This window comes from Mytilus trossulus, chromosome 6 (genome assembly GCF_036588685.1).
Source record: "Mytilus trossulus isolate FHL-02 chromosome 6, PNRI_Mtr1.1.1.hap1, whole genome shotgun sequence".
Lineage (NCBI taxonomy): Eukaryota > Metazoa > Mollusca > Bivalvia > Mytilida > Mytilidae > Mytilus > Mytilus trossulus.
In genome coordinates this window covers 60,503,234-60,521,194 of record NC_086378.1, presented here as the reverse complement: position 1 = coordinate 60,521,194, position 17,961 = coordinate 60,503,234, and the positions used below count along the sequence as shown (strand labels likewise).

General features: G+C 33.5%; 1 protein-coding gene across 1 annotated transcript; it reads left to right on the top strand.

Moving 5' to 3' along the window:
* The first annotated feature begins 7,782 nt into the window (after positions 1-7,782).
* LOC134723602 (M-phase inducer phosphatase 1-like) lies at positions 7,783-9,488 on the top strand. The gene is made up of 2 exons (XM_063587167.1): positions 7,783-7,865; positions 8,531-9,488. The coding sequence occupies exons 1-2, from the start codon at positions 7,853-7,855 to the stop codon at positions 9,475-9,477; spliced, it is 960 nt and encodes a 319-aa protein (XP_063443237.1). The 5' UTR covers positions 7,783-7,852; the 3' UTR covers positions 9,478-9,488.
* Positions 9,489-17,961: the final 8,473 nt, after the last annotated feature.

Sequence of the window (17,961 nt, the reverse complement as noted above, 5' to 3'; positions counted from 1 at the left end):
GGAAACAGCAAAAATATCAAAAACTTCAAAATGTTCAAACTTGATGAAACTTTGCAAAAATGTTACTAGACATCTGTAGATGCTCTCTTTGACTTTGGAATTGTCAAAATGGCTGCCGCTCACCTGGTAATAGGGGGAAGGGTGCCATCCGTTATTGCTAGCGATTACAAATCTAGTTGTCAATACTCTTACATATGGTAATAGTTCTAAATTTGTTGAGGTAAAATTATCTTTTTATGACCTATTTATATGTGTTTGTGCTCAACCGATCCTGTTACTTCATGTTCGATACGCATTTGTTCCTTACTTTTTTTTTTTATACGTTGTACCTTTTAACTGCTTTATGTCCGTATGTTTAAAGATGGATCTTGGTTCGACGGGATGAAATCACCGTGTTAGCGCTTGCATAAAAAAGAAGATGTGGTATGATTGCCAATGAGACAACACTCCACATTAGACCAAAATGACACAGAAATTATCAACTATAGTTCACTGTTCGGCCTTCAACAATCAGCATAGCCGAAACCGTGTAGTCACCTATGAAAGGCCAAGACATGACAACCTCATACAATTCAAACAACAAAACTGACGGCCGTATTTCATATACAAAAAAATAAACGGAAATATGTAACACAAAAACAAACGATAACTACTTAATTTCAGGCTCTTGTCTAGGGACAGGCACATACTAACATAATGTGGTGGAGTTAAACATGTAAGCAGGGTGTACATCGTTTCGGAGCATGCTATTACCTTGTTTAATTCGTTTCATCACTCGCTTATAATTCGCTTATAATACGAGTATCTTACGTTGCACCTTTTAAAACATCATTTTCAATTGTTTTGTTGTCTCTGGTGGACGATCTGGGCTCTTAGAGGTGATATAACTCTATAAGTGCATTTGTATCCGTTCCAGCGCTCGCATAATACCCTGTTAAATATTCGTTACTTATTCGCTTTTAAAAAGTTTTGTTGTACGTTGCACCTTTTAGAAAAGAATTTTCAATTAAGTTCATATCTCTGGTGGTAATAATGTGTTCTTATAGATGAAATACCCCTATTAGCGCATATGTACTCGTTCCAGCGCTCGGATAATACCCTGTTACTTATTCGTTCCTTATTTGCTTTTAATGCACGAGGTATACGTTGCACCTTGAAATAAATCGTTTTTACATTGTGTTCATGTATCTGGTGGTACAATGTGTTCTTAGAGATGAAATGAACCTATTAGAGCGCATGTACCCGTTCCAGCGCTCGGTTAATACCCTGTTACCTATTCGTTACCTATTCGTTACTTATTCGCTTTAAAACGATTTATTTCAAGTGCAGCTTGTAACCCGCGCATTAAAAGCGAATAGGGAACGAATAAGTAACAGGGTATTATCCGAGCGCTGGAACGAGTACACACGCGCTAATAGGGGTATTTCATCTAAAAGAACACATTGTTACCACCAGAGACATGAACACAAATAAAAACGATTTATATGAAGGTGCAATGTTTACCCCGCGCATTAAAAGCGAATAAGGAACGAATAAGTAACAGGGTATCGTCAGAACGCTTGAACGAGTACATACGCGCTAATAGGGGTATTTCATCTATAAGAACACATTATTACCACCAGAGATATGAATTTAATTGAAAATCCTTTTCTTAAAGGTGCAACGTACAACACACGTATTATAAGTGAATAGGTAACGAATAGGTAACAGGTTATTTACCGTGCGCTGGAACGGGTACATGCGCGCTAATAGGGTCATTTCAACTCTAAGAACACATTGTTACCTCAAGAGACACGGACACAATTAAAAATCCTTTTCTAAAAGGTGCAACGTACAACAAACATATTAAAAGTGAATAGGTAACGAATAGGTAACAAGTCATTTATCGAGCGCTGGAACGGGTAAATGCGCGCTTATATGGTCATTTCATCTCTAAGAACACATTGTTACCACAAGAGACACGGACACAATTAAAAATCCTTTTCTAAAAGGTGCAACGTACAACAAACGTATTATAAGTGAATAAGTAACGAATATGTAACGAATAGGTAACGAAAAGGTAACAGGGTATTAACCGAGCGCTGGAACGGGTACATGCGCGCTTATAGGGTATTTTCATCTCTAAGAACACATTTTTACCACCAGAGACACGGACACAATTGAAAATTCCTTTCTAAAAGGTGCAACGTACAACAAACGTATTATAAGTGAATAGGTAACGAATAGGTAACAGGTTATTTACAGAGCGCTGGAACGGGTACATGCGCGCTTATATGGTAATTTCATCTCTAAGTACACATTGTTACCTCAAGAGACACGGACACAATTAAAAATCCTTTTCTAAAAGGTGCAACGTAAAACAAACGTAAGTGAATAAGTAACGAATAGGTAACGAAAAGGTAACAGGGTATTAACCGACCGCTGGGACGTGTACGTGCGCGCCAATAGGGTATTTTCATCTCTAAGAACACATTTTTACCACCAGAGACACAGACACAATTGAAAATCTTTTTCTAAAAGGTGCAACGTACAACAAACGTATTATAAGTGAATAGGTAACGAAAAGGTAACGAATAGGTAACAGGGTATTTACTGAGCGCTGGAACGGGTATATACGCGGTAATAGGGGTATTTCATCTATAAGAACACATTTTTACCACCAGAGATATGAATTTTATTGAAAATCCTTTTCTAAAAGGTGCAACGTACAACAAACGTATCATAAGTGAATAGGTAACGAATAGGTAACGAATAGGTAACAGGGTATTAACCGAGCCCTGGAACGGGTACATGCGCGCTCATAGGGTATTTTTATCTCTAAGAACACATTTTTACTACCAGAGACATGTACACAATTATTTTTTTTAAAGTTTTTGATATTTTTCCTGTTTCCATGGTTACGGCGGCCATTTTGAAAATTCCAACTTCAAAATCCAACTCTGCCTATGCCAGTTACCATTCCTGTAAATTTTCATCCAGTTTGCTGAAAATTCTTATTTTTGAAATTTTTGACCTGTTTGCATTGTTTCCATGGTAACAAGACCTATTTTGGAAATTCCAACTCCAATGTTGCTCATCATTACTGTGAAGTTTCATGAAGTTTTGAGCATTTTGAGAATTTTGAAAAATTTGGTGTAGTTACCATGGCAACATAGTAGTTCCAATGATCGCCAAAATCATCCAACACATGTATATAGTGGGCACCTACATTGTTTTAAAATATGATGATTCTTAGTTGAAGCATATCCAAACAGTTCACCAAAAACCAAAAACTGATTGCCATAATTAAAAAGGGGGAAGGATATTAAAAATCAAATAAGTAACGAATAGGTAACGAATAGGGAATAGGGAATAGGCAACGAATAGGTAACAAATAGGGAATAGGGAATAGGTAACGAATAGGCAACGAATAGGGAATAGGGAATAGGCAACGAATAGGCAACGAATATGGAATAGGTAACGAATAGGTAACGAATAGGGAATAGGGAATAGGTAACGAATAGGCAACGAATAGGGAATAGGGAGTAGGTAACGAATAGGAAACGAATAGGGAATAGGGAATAGGTAACGAATAGGTAACGAATAGGGAATAGGGAAAAGGTAACGAATAGGGAATAGGGAATAGGTAACCAACTGGACGCCCATAATTTTTATCATCCAACATGAAAGACTGTCGTCAAGTTCTTTTAGTAAAAATAAATAGCTATTCGAACAAACCTACTCTGTTTTAATGATTCATTAGATAGGTATTTCACTTGATCCATATATTTCATCTTTTAGTATTGTGTTATGTTATAAAGTCAACCTGTAGGTTTGTTATATAAAATTGATAGAATCTGAAGCGAGATGATGTATCAAATATTCGGTTTTTTTTTTCGATACAACTGATACCCATTGTTTAGAATTTTTCTTGAGACACACAATTGAAGGGCAGACACGAACATTACTGAACTAAATTGTCTTGATCTGAAAGAATGTCGGACTATTATAATAAATCAAAGAGTTTCTTGTCTAAGTAATTTTTGAGAAGGTCAAAAGTGTCTACTAAGTGACATTTTAAGGTGGTATGGGGTCTTCCTCCATCTTGGATTATAAAAAACAGAGAACCAAAGGTCCAGATTTTCTATCAAGTTAGCAAAATTTGATGCAGAACAGCAATTATTTAATATAAATTTTCATTTAAAAGAACCAATTTATAAGAATGTAACTTATAAATATTAATATTTTTGCAAATGATGATTATTTTTGGTTTTTTATTTTTTTTTTCAAATTTGCATTTTAAAGGGAGGTAACTCTAAAACAGTACATTTTCTGAAGGATTATACATGGAATTTTCCTATTTTGTATTTTAGCCAGAAAAAACGTACGGTGACCCTTTCTTTTCTTTTGATATTCTCAAAGCATTGTCTGAAAGCTATCTTTCCCTCAAGTACTTGTAACAATTCTATCATTTTGTTTAGTTTCTAATCACAAAATGGTGTTTTTTCCTGTATAATCCATTCAAAATTTGTCATTTTGTGACGTCCTGTAGCTCGAAAAAATACACGGTGACCTATCATTTTTATTATATTTTTCAACATATATCAATAGATACTACATTTTGGGAAAGTATGAACAAATTCTATCATTTTTATTTTAGACACCCATACCACCTTAAAAGGGTCCCGTAACAATTCGTCTTCATTCAAATCTAGTGGGACTGTCTCAGTCATGTTTTCATCTAACTTTAACCGCACTGTACTGTATACGAGCAACATGAATGACAACATTCCTTAACTCAATTTAACAAGAATACTATTCGCGCTTGAAATATCCCGTGCTATTTATACATACAAATACAAACCATTTCTGATTATAAAAAAAAAACCACTAGCTAGCACAGAGAGATAAATGAGACAGAAATTCGCTAAGTTCGTCCTTATTGCAATCATTATTCCACTATTTTCGAAGACCTTATTTGAACAATTTATTATCAGGTTTTTGATTGTACCAAGTGTGCTGGTAAGAAGAATAGACAATTTAGTAGTGGAACAATGGCTTGAAGACGAAATAAATCTATATTCACTGATATTTGTAAGGTGTTTTGTGTAGCTTCGGAAGCCAATGCATAGTTGGGACTTTTATTTTATTTGGTTTTGCTTATAAATGTATAGTTGGGACTTTCATTGTATTTGGTTCTGCTTGTAAAAGTACTTGTATACATCATTGAGGTAACAACACTCCCCCCCCCCCCCCCCAAAAAAAAACCAAACCCAAAAACAAAACAAAGACATCAAAATGCCAGAATTAAGCCTGGAAAAAGGAAGTGGAAGTCAAGTTGATAAAATTGGCGCAATAAGATGATTTTTGAATTTGCGTAAATTATATCTATAGTTTTTAAAATGAAGTTGCGCAGAAGTAATATTTGCGCAAATAAGTTGTGGCGCAAATGAGTTCATTTTTTGCGCAAAAAGATATCGCCCAAAAGGTCAAAATACAGGTGTCCACATACTACATGTATACTATGTACATTAGTTTGACATTAAAGCAGAGCCCTTTTTCATTAATAAATTTCTCTTAATTAAACACAAAAGAGAATACAAAGCCTGAATCAATGTCAAGCAGATGAGAAGCAGCATTTACATATTAGATTGGTGTAAGTATGTCATTCTGTAAACCTGTTTTCAGTGTTTAAATACAAAAAATAAGAAAATGTGGCTTGATTCCATATGCTACTGCTCTCCACAAGAGACCAAAATGAAACAGAAAATAACAACAATAGGTCACTAGATGACCTTCAACAATGAGCAAAACCGAAACCATATAGTCATCTTAAAAGATCCACGAAGGACAAATGAAAAAAAAATCAAACGAGAAAACTTATCACCTAGTTTATGTACAAAATAATAAAACAAAACACAAAACGGTACGCAGCAACAAACAGCAACCACTGAATTGAGACAAGCAAATTCAGGATGTGGTGGAATTAAACTAGTTTGAAGGCGCCAATTCCCCCTCTAACACGAGAGTACGGAAGGCTTCTTCTTGCCTCAACAACTTGATCATGCTGAAGATGTTTGGGTGTGGTGCATTGGCTAACTGTTTTAGTTTACAATGCCAACATTCTAAATACTTTGGTGTGGACCTTCTGTTGTTGTTTAAAAACATTGTGTATTCAAATAATGAAATCAATTAAATCTTTGAAGCTAAAGTTGAAATTGATTAGTTTAATTAAATGCTACCTTTTTCTTTTGAACAGTTTGTTCTAGACTTTTAAAAGCCGTTATATTTTTTCTTTAGCAAATATTTTAGAAATTTTGGAAATTCCACTCTAAAGCACAACCATTGTTGGATAGGGTTTAACATTTACACAATGATGATACCTCTCCCCCTTTTTCAGAAAAAAAATCCCTGTATAATATTGTCAAGACTGACTCTGAACAAGACTTGCACATTTGTTTCTGCATCTCACCAATACACACTCCTTATGTTTATGTCAATTTTCATTCAAAAGTGTAAAGAGCCTCTGAGAATAAATGAAATTTGTAAAATTGAACATAGAAGGACCTTCTCCATAATTGTAATTAACACACCTGTTAGATCAATTAACAAGTCTAAAACAACATTCAAATTGCATATGTCTGCTCTAAACAATACCAATTACTTGCTAAGTAAAATGCTTAAAAACTCGTTAAGTACTTGTCTTTTATTTTCTCACCTTTTATAACTTGACATTTAAAATATTATAAATACAGCAGAATTTTCTAATATTTTATCATAGTTACGTTCTTATTGAATTGAAATAGAAAAAAATAAGGATATACGCTAAAGTTAGTTTAAAAAAAAGAAATTTCGAAAAAAGAGTTTTAATTCTTTTACCATGTAAGTACTAGACTAAGTTTAATTTATTTTATGACAAATAATTATTTCACATGAATATTTCAAATTGAATACATTATAGAGTCTTAAGACTTGGTTGAATATTTTAAAAGACGTAATCAGAACTGCAACCCCATACATTTTCAACAAACACTAGTTATTTCTTCGACGTGCTGGACCTTCAGTTGCCAAATTCCAAAGTGTTAGTTCAAAGTTACTGCACATTGCCGTTTATTCAAATCGGGCACATTTGTTCACCAAAAAAGGGTTAGTTTTACAACGGTCACTTTCTGTTAGACAGTTAAAATGGTAACGCGCAGTAAAGATTTTTTTTGGTGTGATTATTATAAATATTATAAAGTAAAACAATTAGCTTTGCTGATTACGTGTAAAATAGACATTACGTCTGGATCATTAATATGCATCAAAGTTCGTTTAAAATAAAATAGTTACTACATGTATCTTGATCATTTTCTGGGGATGATTTTTTTTATTAGCAGTTCAATATTCAAATTCTGATATCCCTCTTTCCCCATAAAAAAATTCCCCTGAATGATAGCGTCTGTAGATTTCGGAGATCCAATCACTGAATTTATTTTTTAATTTATCATAATCGAAACAGATTATTGCAGATAACTGTCTTTTATGATATATCATGTATATTCAAATTTCCTATCCCTATGGTTAAAATATTTAAAAGATTAACTTTACAGCCATCTTAGAGTGAAACATCTTTGAATGTACACCCTGCAGACGTCAATTATGCGATTTACCGTTCGTTTACAATATTTACAACACAATCTGCATGTATGACAATGGACTATACAATATAATTAGTCATAATTACATCTAATAAAGGTATTACAAATGTGAAGATGTAATTGGGATTTGTTTTCAGCTGAGAATATAAATAGTTGGCAATTACAACCTTAGTTATTTTCTGTCTGACATCTGCCAATACTACATGTACTAATACTGTCTGGTCACAATCAAAATGTTCGAAAAAAGTAAGTTTATTTTGTTTAAAAAAAATGGATAAGCCTTGCAAAATTATTAATTTTCGGACTGCATAGTGGTTTGTTCTGTATCATTCATACACCTTAGCATGAACAGACCAATACAGCATGGTTGTCGTTCATTTTTGGAAGTTTTTCGTAACCTAAATAAAATAGTTATCAAAAGTACCAGGACCATAATATGCACTCTGGTGGATAGTTGTCTCGTTTGCAATCATACCACATCACCTTTTTTTAACTGCTTTGAAGCAATCTTATTTGGTTAAACAAGTTTAATTATTATACATGTACATTTTGTGAATTTGTTCACCTGCAGTGTTTCTTAAATTTAAATTTTGTGTGCACATTTCTGCATTATCTGGACAAACATTCATCATGAACGCTCGTAACTTACTCGGTATAGAAAGCCAAAGATATTTCAAAAGGTTTAAGAGCGAAAAAAACAAAATCCTTATTTGTGTCTGGGGCTAAAACAAGAGGGAAAAGCTCGGCATGTATAGAAATTCTACTTGCATCTCGTGCTAATATGGTTCACATAGTATTTTTTGTTATCTTCATGCGATTATTTGTCAAAGAATGATTTCAAGGAAATCTACAAATGGACAAGCATCCGTAAATATAACAAAACTTATTTCATTGCTTTTTCTTTTTTTCAGTAACCAAGATGGATTGTTCAACCGGAAATAATTGTCATAAAGTTCTCAAAACTCCAGACTTTATAAAAAGTTTGTTCGACGAAGATTCAGGACTTGGTATGGACTTTGCTGACTTTGACGATTCACCAACACTTAGTTTTCTCAAACCAGATTTGTGCTCAAAGAGAAAGAGAGTGGATAAATTAGACACTTATATCGACTGTAACACCCCTGTATCTTACAGTAAGAGAAGGGTTATCAGATCACAAAAACTTTTATTGAAAAAATCTTTGTCGTTTGATGCACAAGTTCTCAGTACAAGTAAAGACTTGTCTGCTGACGAAATCAAGCGCCACGCCATCAAAACAGAAGACGTCTTAGTTCAATCTGCCGTACTCACTGGAGATGGAAAGAAAGAATGTTGTTTACAAACCGTTCAGGGACAATGTCATGACCTAAGATATATATCTCCAGCCACCATGCATGATGTTTTAAACGGGAAATACAACGATACAATTGGAAGTGTTCGTATAATTGACAGTAGATATTCCTATGAGTTTGAAGGTGGTCACATACCAGGCGCTGAAAATATACATAATAAAGATGATATCTTAGAACTGTTGAAACATCCTAATACTTCCCGTTCAGATGGAAAGCGTGATATAATTATTTTCCATTGTGAGTTTTCTTCCGAGAGAGGACCAAAAATGTGCCGGTTTCTCCGTAATAATGACAGAGAATTTAACGCTGAAAATTATCCTTCCCTCTATTTTCCTGAACTTTATATTCTAAAGGGAGGATACAAAGAGTTTTATGAAAGTTATAAGACATTATGTACTCCAATGGATTACGTTCCAATGCTAAGCAAAGATCATAAAGACGATTTACGTCATTTCCGGTCCAAATCAAAATCATGGTATGCTGGCCAAAAACGAGTGAGATCATCATTCGGTCGTCTGTTTTATTGATATAAAATTCAAAGTGCTAAACCTGTATTTATTTGTACTAATTGTATATAAAATGTACCATTAAATTATATTATATTTTATCATTGTATGTGATCATTTTTATTCGTTATTTAGTCGATAGTTACTGTAGAGTAATTCTAAACAGATTGAAAGATAACATTGACAAGATTTTTCTTTCAATTTATTTCTACATTCGGCTCAGAATTTTTAATTTTTTCCTGTTACCTTTTACTTTTTTTTAAAGAATTAAATCCAGAATTGTTTTCTAAAGTGTCAAGAAAATTAATGAAATATTTGCAACTGGACGTTAGGAAAACTAAAACTGTTACAATGATTGATTGATGTATTGTTGATAGTTTGACTATTAAAAAAATCATTAGTGTAGAATTTAATTTAGTTCTTTATTTCTTAAGCGACCGAGATAGACTGCAGAAATAATGAACTAAATTTCTCGTTTTTTTATATAGATTAGACCGTTGGTTTCCCCGTTTGAAGTGTTTGACACTAGTGTTTTTTGGGTCCCGTTATAGCTTGCTGTTCGGTGTGAGATTAGGCTTCGATTTAAAGACCGTTCCTTAACCTATAACGGTATACTTCTATACATTGTGACTTAGATGGAGAGTTGTCACATTGGCACTCATACCACATCTTCCTATATATAAAACTGCCAAAATAAAACAACATTAATTAGATAATTATAATGTCAATTATTAATCAAATTGAAATGCGAGTATTTTTACTAGATCATTTACACAAATCTAATTCAACCTATTATAGATAAATATCGGTTATTCTTCTAAAACAATTCTGTCGATATTGTTGTAAATATATATCTATACAGTACTACCGTAATATGATAGTCATAATATAAAAAAACAGAAAACTAAACACGAGAATGTTGCTCTTCAACTTCGTACTTTATTTGGCCTTTTTAACTTTTTAGATTCGAGCGTCACTGATGATTCTTTTGTAGACGAAACGCGCGTCTGGCATAAACAAAATGTAGTCCTAATAATCTTAGTTTAAACACATAAAAAATGCTGCGTTTTTTTTTCTTTCAATCCTCTTACAATTTGAGTTTAATGTAATAGATTGACGATAACTATAGTTTTACTATAAAACACTAATAAGTATTGTTCTTTTCTCATTTAATTAATTACATTATCTATACTAATATAGAAAGATACCGATTTCATTGAGAATGTAGTGTTTTGTACTTCTCAAATTTTATCTTTTTGCGCATGCTCAGTCTTCGTTTGCCCGCGAAATTTAAACCCCCTGTTTTTACACAAATCAATTGTACTGCGATTTCGCGGTCATCTTTCATTTCATCTAATGCGTCGGCTTATATTTAAGTCGATAAGTACCGGTATTAATTGAAAGAATATTTATTGAAAAAGAATACTAGAAGCATGCAGTTTTGCAGTGTGTTTCTTTATTTTTAAATTTTTAAATGCATTGGGCAATATGTATAGGAGAGGGTTGAGATGTCACAAAACAAATTTTGCCTCGCCGCATTCTTTAGTCTGTCGCAGGTCAGGAGCCTCTGGCCTGTGTTACTCTTTTAGTTCATTGATATGTTTCGGAGATTTGTGTGACTAATGACGTGGTGTGATCGCCAGTAAGACAACTCTTTACAAGAGACCAAATGACCCAAAAGTCACCATACGGCCTTCAACAATGAGCAAAGCACACACAGCATGCTTAGTCAGTGTAATATCTAGGTCATTTTCAAGTGTACGCCCGAACCTCGGTCGGGGCCTAAAGACCCTATTGGATCCAGGCCAATGAACCAGCTGTTAGTAGATGAGCGGGTGATGAGCCTCCGGAAGTTTTAAAGTTATCGAGAATGACATACCATTCCTGTCATTGAAAACTCATATATAACAACATTCCTTAGATTCACAATGGTTATTTTTTTGTTTAATCTATTTATAATTGTTTTTTTAGAATACGGGTTTTCCTCCAAGAAAGTTTCATTAACTTTGACCACGGTTTTACAAAAAATGTATATGTACCAAATTTTAACCTCAGAATGTAAATACTTCAAGAAATTCCTTTTAAAAATCCATAAATTACGGGGAAATTCATCATTTATAATTTCGTCGTGATGCGCTGGATACTCTTTAGACCATAAACAGTTTTTGTCCAGCTATCGTAAAAGTATACGATTGCTTGACAAAGTTATTGAGATATATTAAAACTTTAACTTAAACAGTTATAATTTTGTTTTAAAATGCAAACCACATTTCAAATCTAAGTACATAAAAAATTGCCTTAAGAAAGGAAAGCGAGTATAGAAATCACGATAGATTTAGACTTTGAATGAAAATGAACAAATATATAAACATGACACCAACTTTGTCATTTTTATACGAAATTACAAGCAGTTGAAGAAAGACTTAGAAAGTTGATGTACTGTAAAACGTAGCTACGCGAATGTTAGTCAGCTATAAGAGGCTCCGAAATTATTAATTTAGAATAGTTCAAACTAGAAAGCTCACGGCCTAAGTTATGTTCAAAAAATGAACAAAAAGTAACTGTAACACTACAACAACCAACAACCACTGAATAACAGGCTCCTGACTTGGGACGGACATATACACATATAATGTGGCACGGTTTAACATGTTGGCGAGATCCAAACCCACCCATAACCTGGGACATTGGTGTAACAACACAACATCAGATCGAACTCAAAAATCAATTGAAAAAGGCTTAACTCATGGAAACATATAGAAAGTATTATATCTAACAAAAACACTGAGTGCACGTTGCCGGGTACTTGTACATCCCTGCAACAAAAGGCACTAAGTACAAATCTGAGAGTAATCGCAAGTAATGGCAGCTGGTTTATAGCTAATTTAATTTAAAAAAAAATCATGAATAAATCTAAATTAAATACAAAATTATCAATCAGTACACATCCAACATCAAATTGTTTTAGTGTTAGACGTCGTTAACAGTCAGAGAAAAACATGAGTTTAGAACAATGAATGTGCATAGTTATGTATATGCGTCCATGGCCACTGAATAAGTGCATATTTCTGTTCAGGGTTCAGCTGATGCCTGCCTCCTGTTGCGAGATTTTCTTGCTGTGTTAAAGACCAATAGGTGGCTTTGGGCTGTTTTCTGAACTTTGGTTTGGTTGTTGTCTCTTTGACACATTCCCCATTTCCATTATCAATTTTAAACCGAACCGAAAAAGAAGCTGGGATTGTGTTGACGATTAGAACTATTATAGACAGTGTTCATTTGTTGCAAAAACGTTACATATCGGTCAACCACACCTTTAATTGGTCTGCTCATCATTCGAAAAATATAACTTAATATGTATAAAAAATTTCAATAAGCATTTACCTTAATAATATCAACTGATTTTAATCATCACGGTTTGTAAAACATATTTCCCTAATTGTCAAGCTATTTCCGGGGACCACTACATTGTTTAAATGATTGGGGTGGAGCTGTGGTCCGATACCTAACCATATTCTTCATATAATCTTGACTTTAATAAATGTTTACCTTTTCATGTATTGCGTAGATAAAAATGTAACCTTTTCACAGTAGCGGACGAGAATCAATATATATATATACTAGACACAAGTATTAGTCTTTCAAAAAGGGCTAGCTGTCTCTTAGCTGATGAAAATGTAAAGTGTTCTCGCTTTGTAGGTTGATTCATTTAGAATATCAATCAACTAATTTTACCACACACCCGATGTCACACGTTATGAACTAGTATTTATCGTTTAACACTGTTGTTACCATAAGATTCGGCTTTTTATAGAAAAAAGTTGAATATGCATGATTAATGACCAGACAAAATCTAATTGCAAAAATTGAGGGGACACATCCGATACTCTACGGGTTTGAAGGGTATTTACTAGGTTTGAATTGTCCTAACCAATCAATAAACTTTGATTATTAACGTCTCGTAATATCTTCCAATCAGGTAGTAAGAAGCATTCACGCACTGACTGTCCATCGTTCAATTCTTAAAATCGTCTCCGAGGAGACGATAAAAATCGCGAAAATATAACCTTTGATCGGAGCTTAGATCTGAGGCTCAGGTTAATTAATACATAATTATGTTTACTTACGGCGAGTCACTAGGTGTAAAAATATACATAAAAAACACTTCTTATTTAATAAGTGATTGGAATTTTATTGACTTTATCGTACATTTTTTTTATCGTATGTCCAATTCTTCCTATATTTTCAAGTTGGAAAATGTAACTTTTTCAGCGGCACGTTATATCGTATAATTGTATATTGGAAGTATCCGCCACCAAAATTTTTTTTACAGAATAGTTTACTTTTATTGGAACAAGGTTTTAAGGTGACTATAATTCCGATTAATCGCTTTAAACCAACAATTTTTTTTACCCTTTTCAACTGATCAAAATCACTACTAATCCATGCTATTGCATGAACAGTTTATCTGTGTACACAAGTCCGTCTATATGTTCACCAGTCTTGTTACATGTTGTATACATCCTTTATATTTTCACTAGTCCGAGAACTCTCTATGTCAAAAAACATTGTCAAACATTAAAATAAACTATCCACACTGATCTGTGTCCACACTTATTATTAAATAAATAGATAGTATCGTATGGCATTTTCAATTATTAATAAATTGTCTAATGATTTCCAACACTGTCTGATGTCTCCATCTGGCCAATGATTTGTGTTAAAATAGTTTTATTTGGCACGAGTCATGTATCCTTGGCATCGCTCCATAATGATTGTTTAAAATTAATGATTGAAAGTCATTAATCCATTATTTGCATTTTTGTTCTATTTTCAGAGTTTGCTTTCTTCCATTAAATGAACAACTTAGATCATTCAAAGGCCCGGCCCCATATTAACCAAGATTAAATTTGTGTTAATATATGGGGCTGGGCCTTTTGGTTAATATGGGGCCGGGCCTTTGAATGGTCTAAGTTGTTCATATAATGGAAGAAAGCAAACTCAAGAAGTAGGAAAACAATGCATTTGAATAAGCTCAGTGGCTAAACAAATTTACGCATCTGACTATACTATTAAACGAAAAGGCCTCATTGTGTGTATCGTTTCTCTTCCTTCAACGATAAATTAATCATCATGCGTTTGTGTCCTATATGTACCATGCATAGCCGCATTTGTTATCCTCGCTTCCGGATATTGCTTTCGTCATTGAACGAAATTTTAAGTCAGACTAGACTTCCGGTTTGCGTTTTTCAACTAATAAAATATACTTTAAACACCTCAAGTGTACAATTGGCTTTCTGCTATCATTTTTCAAATTAACTATCCCCGTTACTACATGGAGGCAAATGAGGCAAATAACTCAGGTTAAAATTTTCAAAATTGAAAAAAGTTGAAACAAAAACTTGTCTTCATATCAGATTGTTTTTACGACAAGTTTCTTGCAAGAAGCAAGTTATCTTCACTCTCTGACCTCGCCCCTGCATGTAATTCGTGATCCATGTTTCTATTTTACTTTTAGTTTTCAGTGTTGATGGTCTATTATTTGTGTCTTATCTGTACCCGAGTTTGCCTTTTGTTCATTTATTGTCCTACTTTGTGACAATAGTCTAAGTGTTGATTTTCATTTGTAAATGTTTGGTTTGGCAGTGTTGCATGTTCACAGATGTCCAGACATTGTGCGAGAAAATATTTTCAGCAGATACGATGCAACTGAACAATATAAAAATGTTGTTTCTTCATGGAGAATTGAACTTAATATCAAAGAATACAAACAGGCTCTTTTTTGTAGATTATAAAATTGAGAATGGAAATGGGGAATGTATCAAAGTCACAACAACCCGACCATAGAAAAAAAAACAACAGCAGAAGGTCACCAAAAGGTATTCAATGTAACGAGAAATTCTCGTACCCGGAGGCGTCCTTCAGGTGGCCCCTAAACAAATATATACTAGTTCAGTGATAATGAACGCCATACAAATTTCCAAATTGTACACAAGAAAATAAAATAAAATAATACAAGACTAAAAAAGACCAGAGGCTTCTGACTTGGGACAGGCGCAAAAATGCGGCTGGTTAAACATGTTTATGAGATCTCAACCCTCCCCTACACCTCTACTGACTAGCCAATGTAGACAAGTAAACGCATAACAATACGTACATTTAAAATTCAATTCAAGAGAAGTCCGAGTCTGATGTCACAAGATGTAATCAAAGAAAAGAAACAAAACGAAAAATATACATAAATAACAACAGACTACTAGCAGTTACCTGACATGGCAGCTCCAGACTTCAATTAAACTGATTGAAAGATTATGATTTCATCATTTTAATATCAGGCACAATCCTTCCCGTTAGGGGTTTAGTATCATACCATCATAACATATATGAGAAGAACATAACCCGTGTCATGCCAACAACTGGTTTTTGAATAAATGTGTTTAGTTCCGATGCAAAGACCCTATAAGTGAATCAATATTAACGCCAAAATATGCAATCTTTAATGACTTGACAACAGTATCGTAACTATATCCCTTCTTAATAAGTCTATTTACAGGTTGCTTTAATTTCTGCTGTGAATACTGACATTTTTGTGCTTTATAAAGAATATTTCCATAAAAAATTGGATGTGAAATACCTAAACGTATAAGAAGTCTGCATGTTGAGCTATATTTACGAATGATGTCCTTATATATACCGATGATAAAATTTAGTAAATGTTTTGACTAGTTTGTGATATCGAAAACCCTGGTGTAATAATTTTTCAGTAATACATAAATTTCTCTCGTTAAAATCTAAAACATTGTTATATACACGGGCGAATCGTACAAGGTGAGATATATAAACACCGTAAGATGGTGACAAGGGAACGTCATTATCTAAAAATGGATAATTAACGATAGGAAATGAAAAATCATCTCTTTTATCATAAATTTTAGTATTAAACTTTCCGTTAGTGATATAGATATCAAGATCGAGGAAAGGGCAGTGGTCATTGTTCGTATTAGCTTTATTTAAAGTAATTTCAACAGGATAAATTTCTTTAGTATACATACTGAAGTCGTCATTATTGAGAGTCAAAATGTCATCCAAATAACTAAAAGTATTATTAAATTTGTTTATCAGATGTTGTTTCGATTGGTCTTTGCTGATTTTTGTCATAAATTGTAACTCATAGCAATACAAAAACAGGTCCGCAATAAGTGGTGCACAGTTAGTCCCCTTTGTAATTCCAATAACTTGACGATATACGGAATCTCCAAAGCGAACAAAAATGTTCTCTAGTAAAAATTTAAGGGCATATATAGTATCAAAGCATGTCCAAACTTGATAGCTGACATGTTTTTACATTGAAAACCTTCTTTAAGTCGTGTTCGGATCCTTTAAGAGAAAATACAGGAAAATGGAGTAAACGTGCACGGTACTTAATCGCACACAAAGTCAATGCAGAGAAAAAAATACATAAATTGGTCAGGGTTTTTATTACTGTTCTTCATCTTGATAGTCAGCGAAGGGTCTTGAACAATGAAAGAATCAATAATACCATGAAACAAGGTCAGAATGGTCCCTAGTGTCGACTCAAGCATTACTAGTACGTAAAGTATAATACTGCACTGTCACTATATTTTAATCCAGTCATAAAAAAAAATCACCAATGTCTTAAGACAATACATACAGATACGGAATTAATGATTATGAGAATTACGATTTTTGCTTTATCCTACCTATTGGTCTTTTAATGTTGTCCCTAAAGCCTAAAAGTCTATAATAAATTACAATGAAAGGGCATATATAGTATCAAAGCATGTCCAAACTTGACAGCTGACATGTTTTAACATTGAAAACCTTCTTTAAGTCGTGTTCGGATCCTTTAAGAGAAAATACAGGAAAATGGAGTAAACGTGCACGGGACTTAATCGCACACAAAGTCAATGCATAGAAAAAATACATAAATTGGTCAGGGTTGTTATTTCTGTTCTTCATTTTGATAGTCGCTGAAGGGTCTTGAACAATGAAAGAATCAATAATACTATGAAACAAGGTCAAGATGGTCCCTAGTGTCGACTCAAGCATTACTAGTACGAAAAGTATAATACTGCACTGTCACTATATTTTAATCCAGTCATAAAAAAAAAATCACCAATGTCTTAAGACAATACAGACAGATACGGAATTAATGATTATGAGAATTACGATTTTTGCTTTATCCTACCTATTGGTCTTTTAATGTTGTCCCTAAAACCTAAAAGTGTATAATAAATTACAATGAATCTATATATTTGCCTTAGCCTACATATCGGCCTTTTAATGTTGTCTCTAAAACCTTAAAGTCTATAATAAATTACAATAAATCTATATATTTGCTTTGAGACCAGAATATTGTAAAAAAAACCACTAAAAATTACGTATCAATGTAAAAAAGAGTCCGGGAAACGCTCACAATGCATGGTTTTGAGTTATTTTTCTCGGAGCTTCTGGGGGCCTTGAGCGGCTCCCTCGCCAAAAAAAATT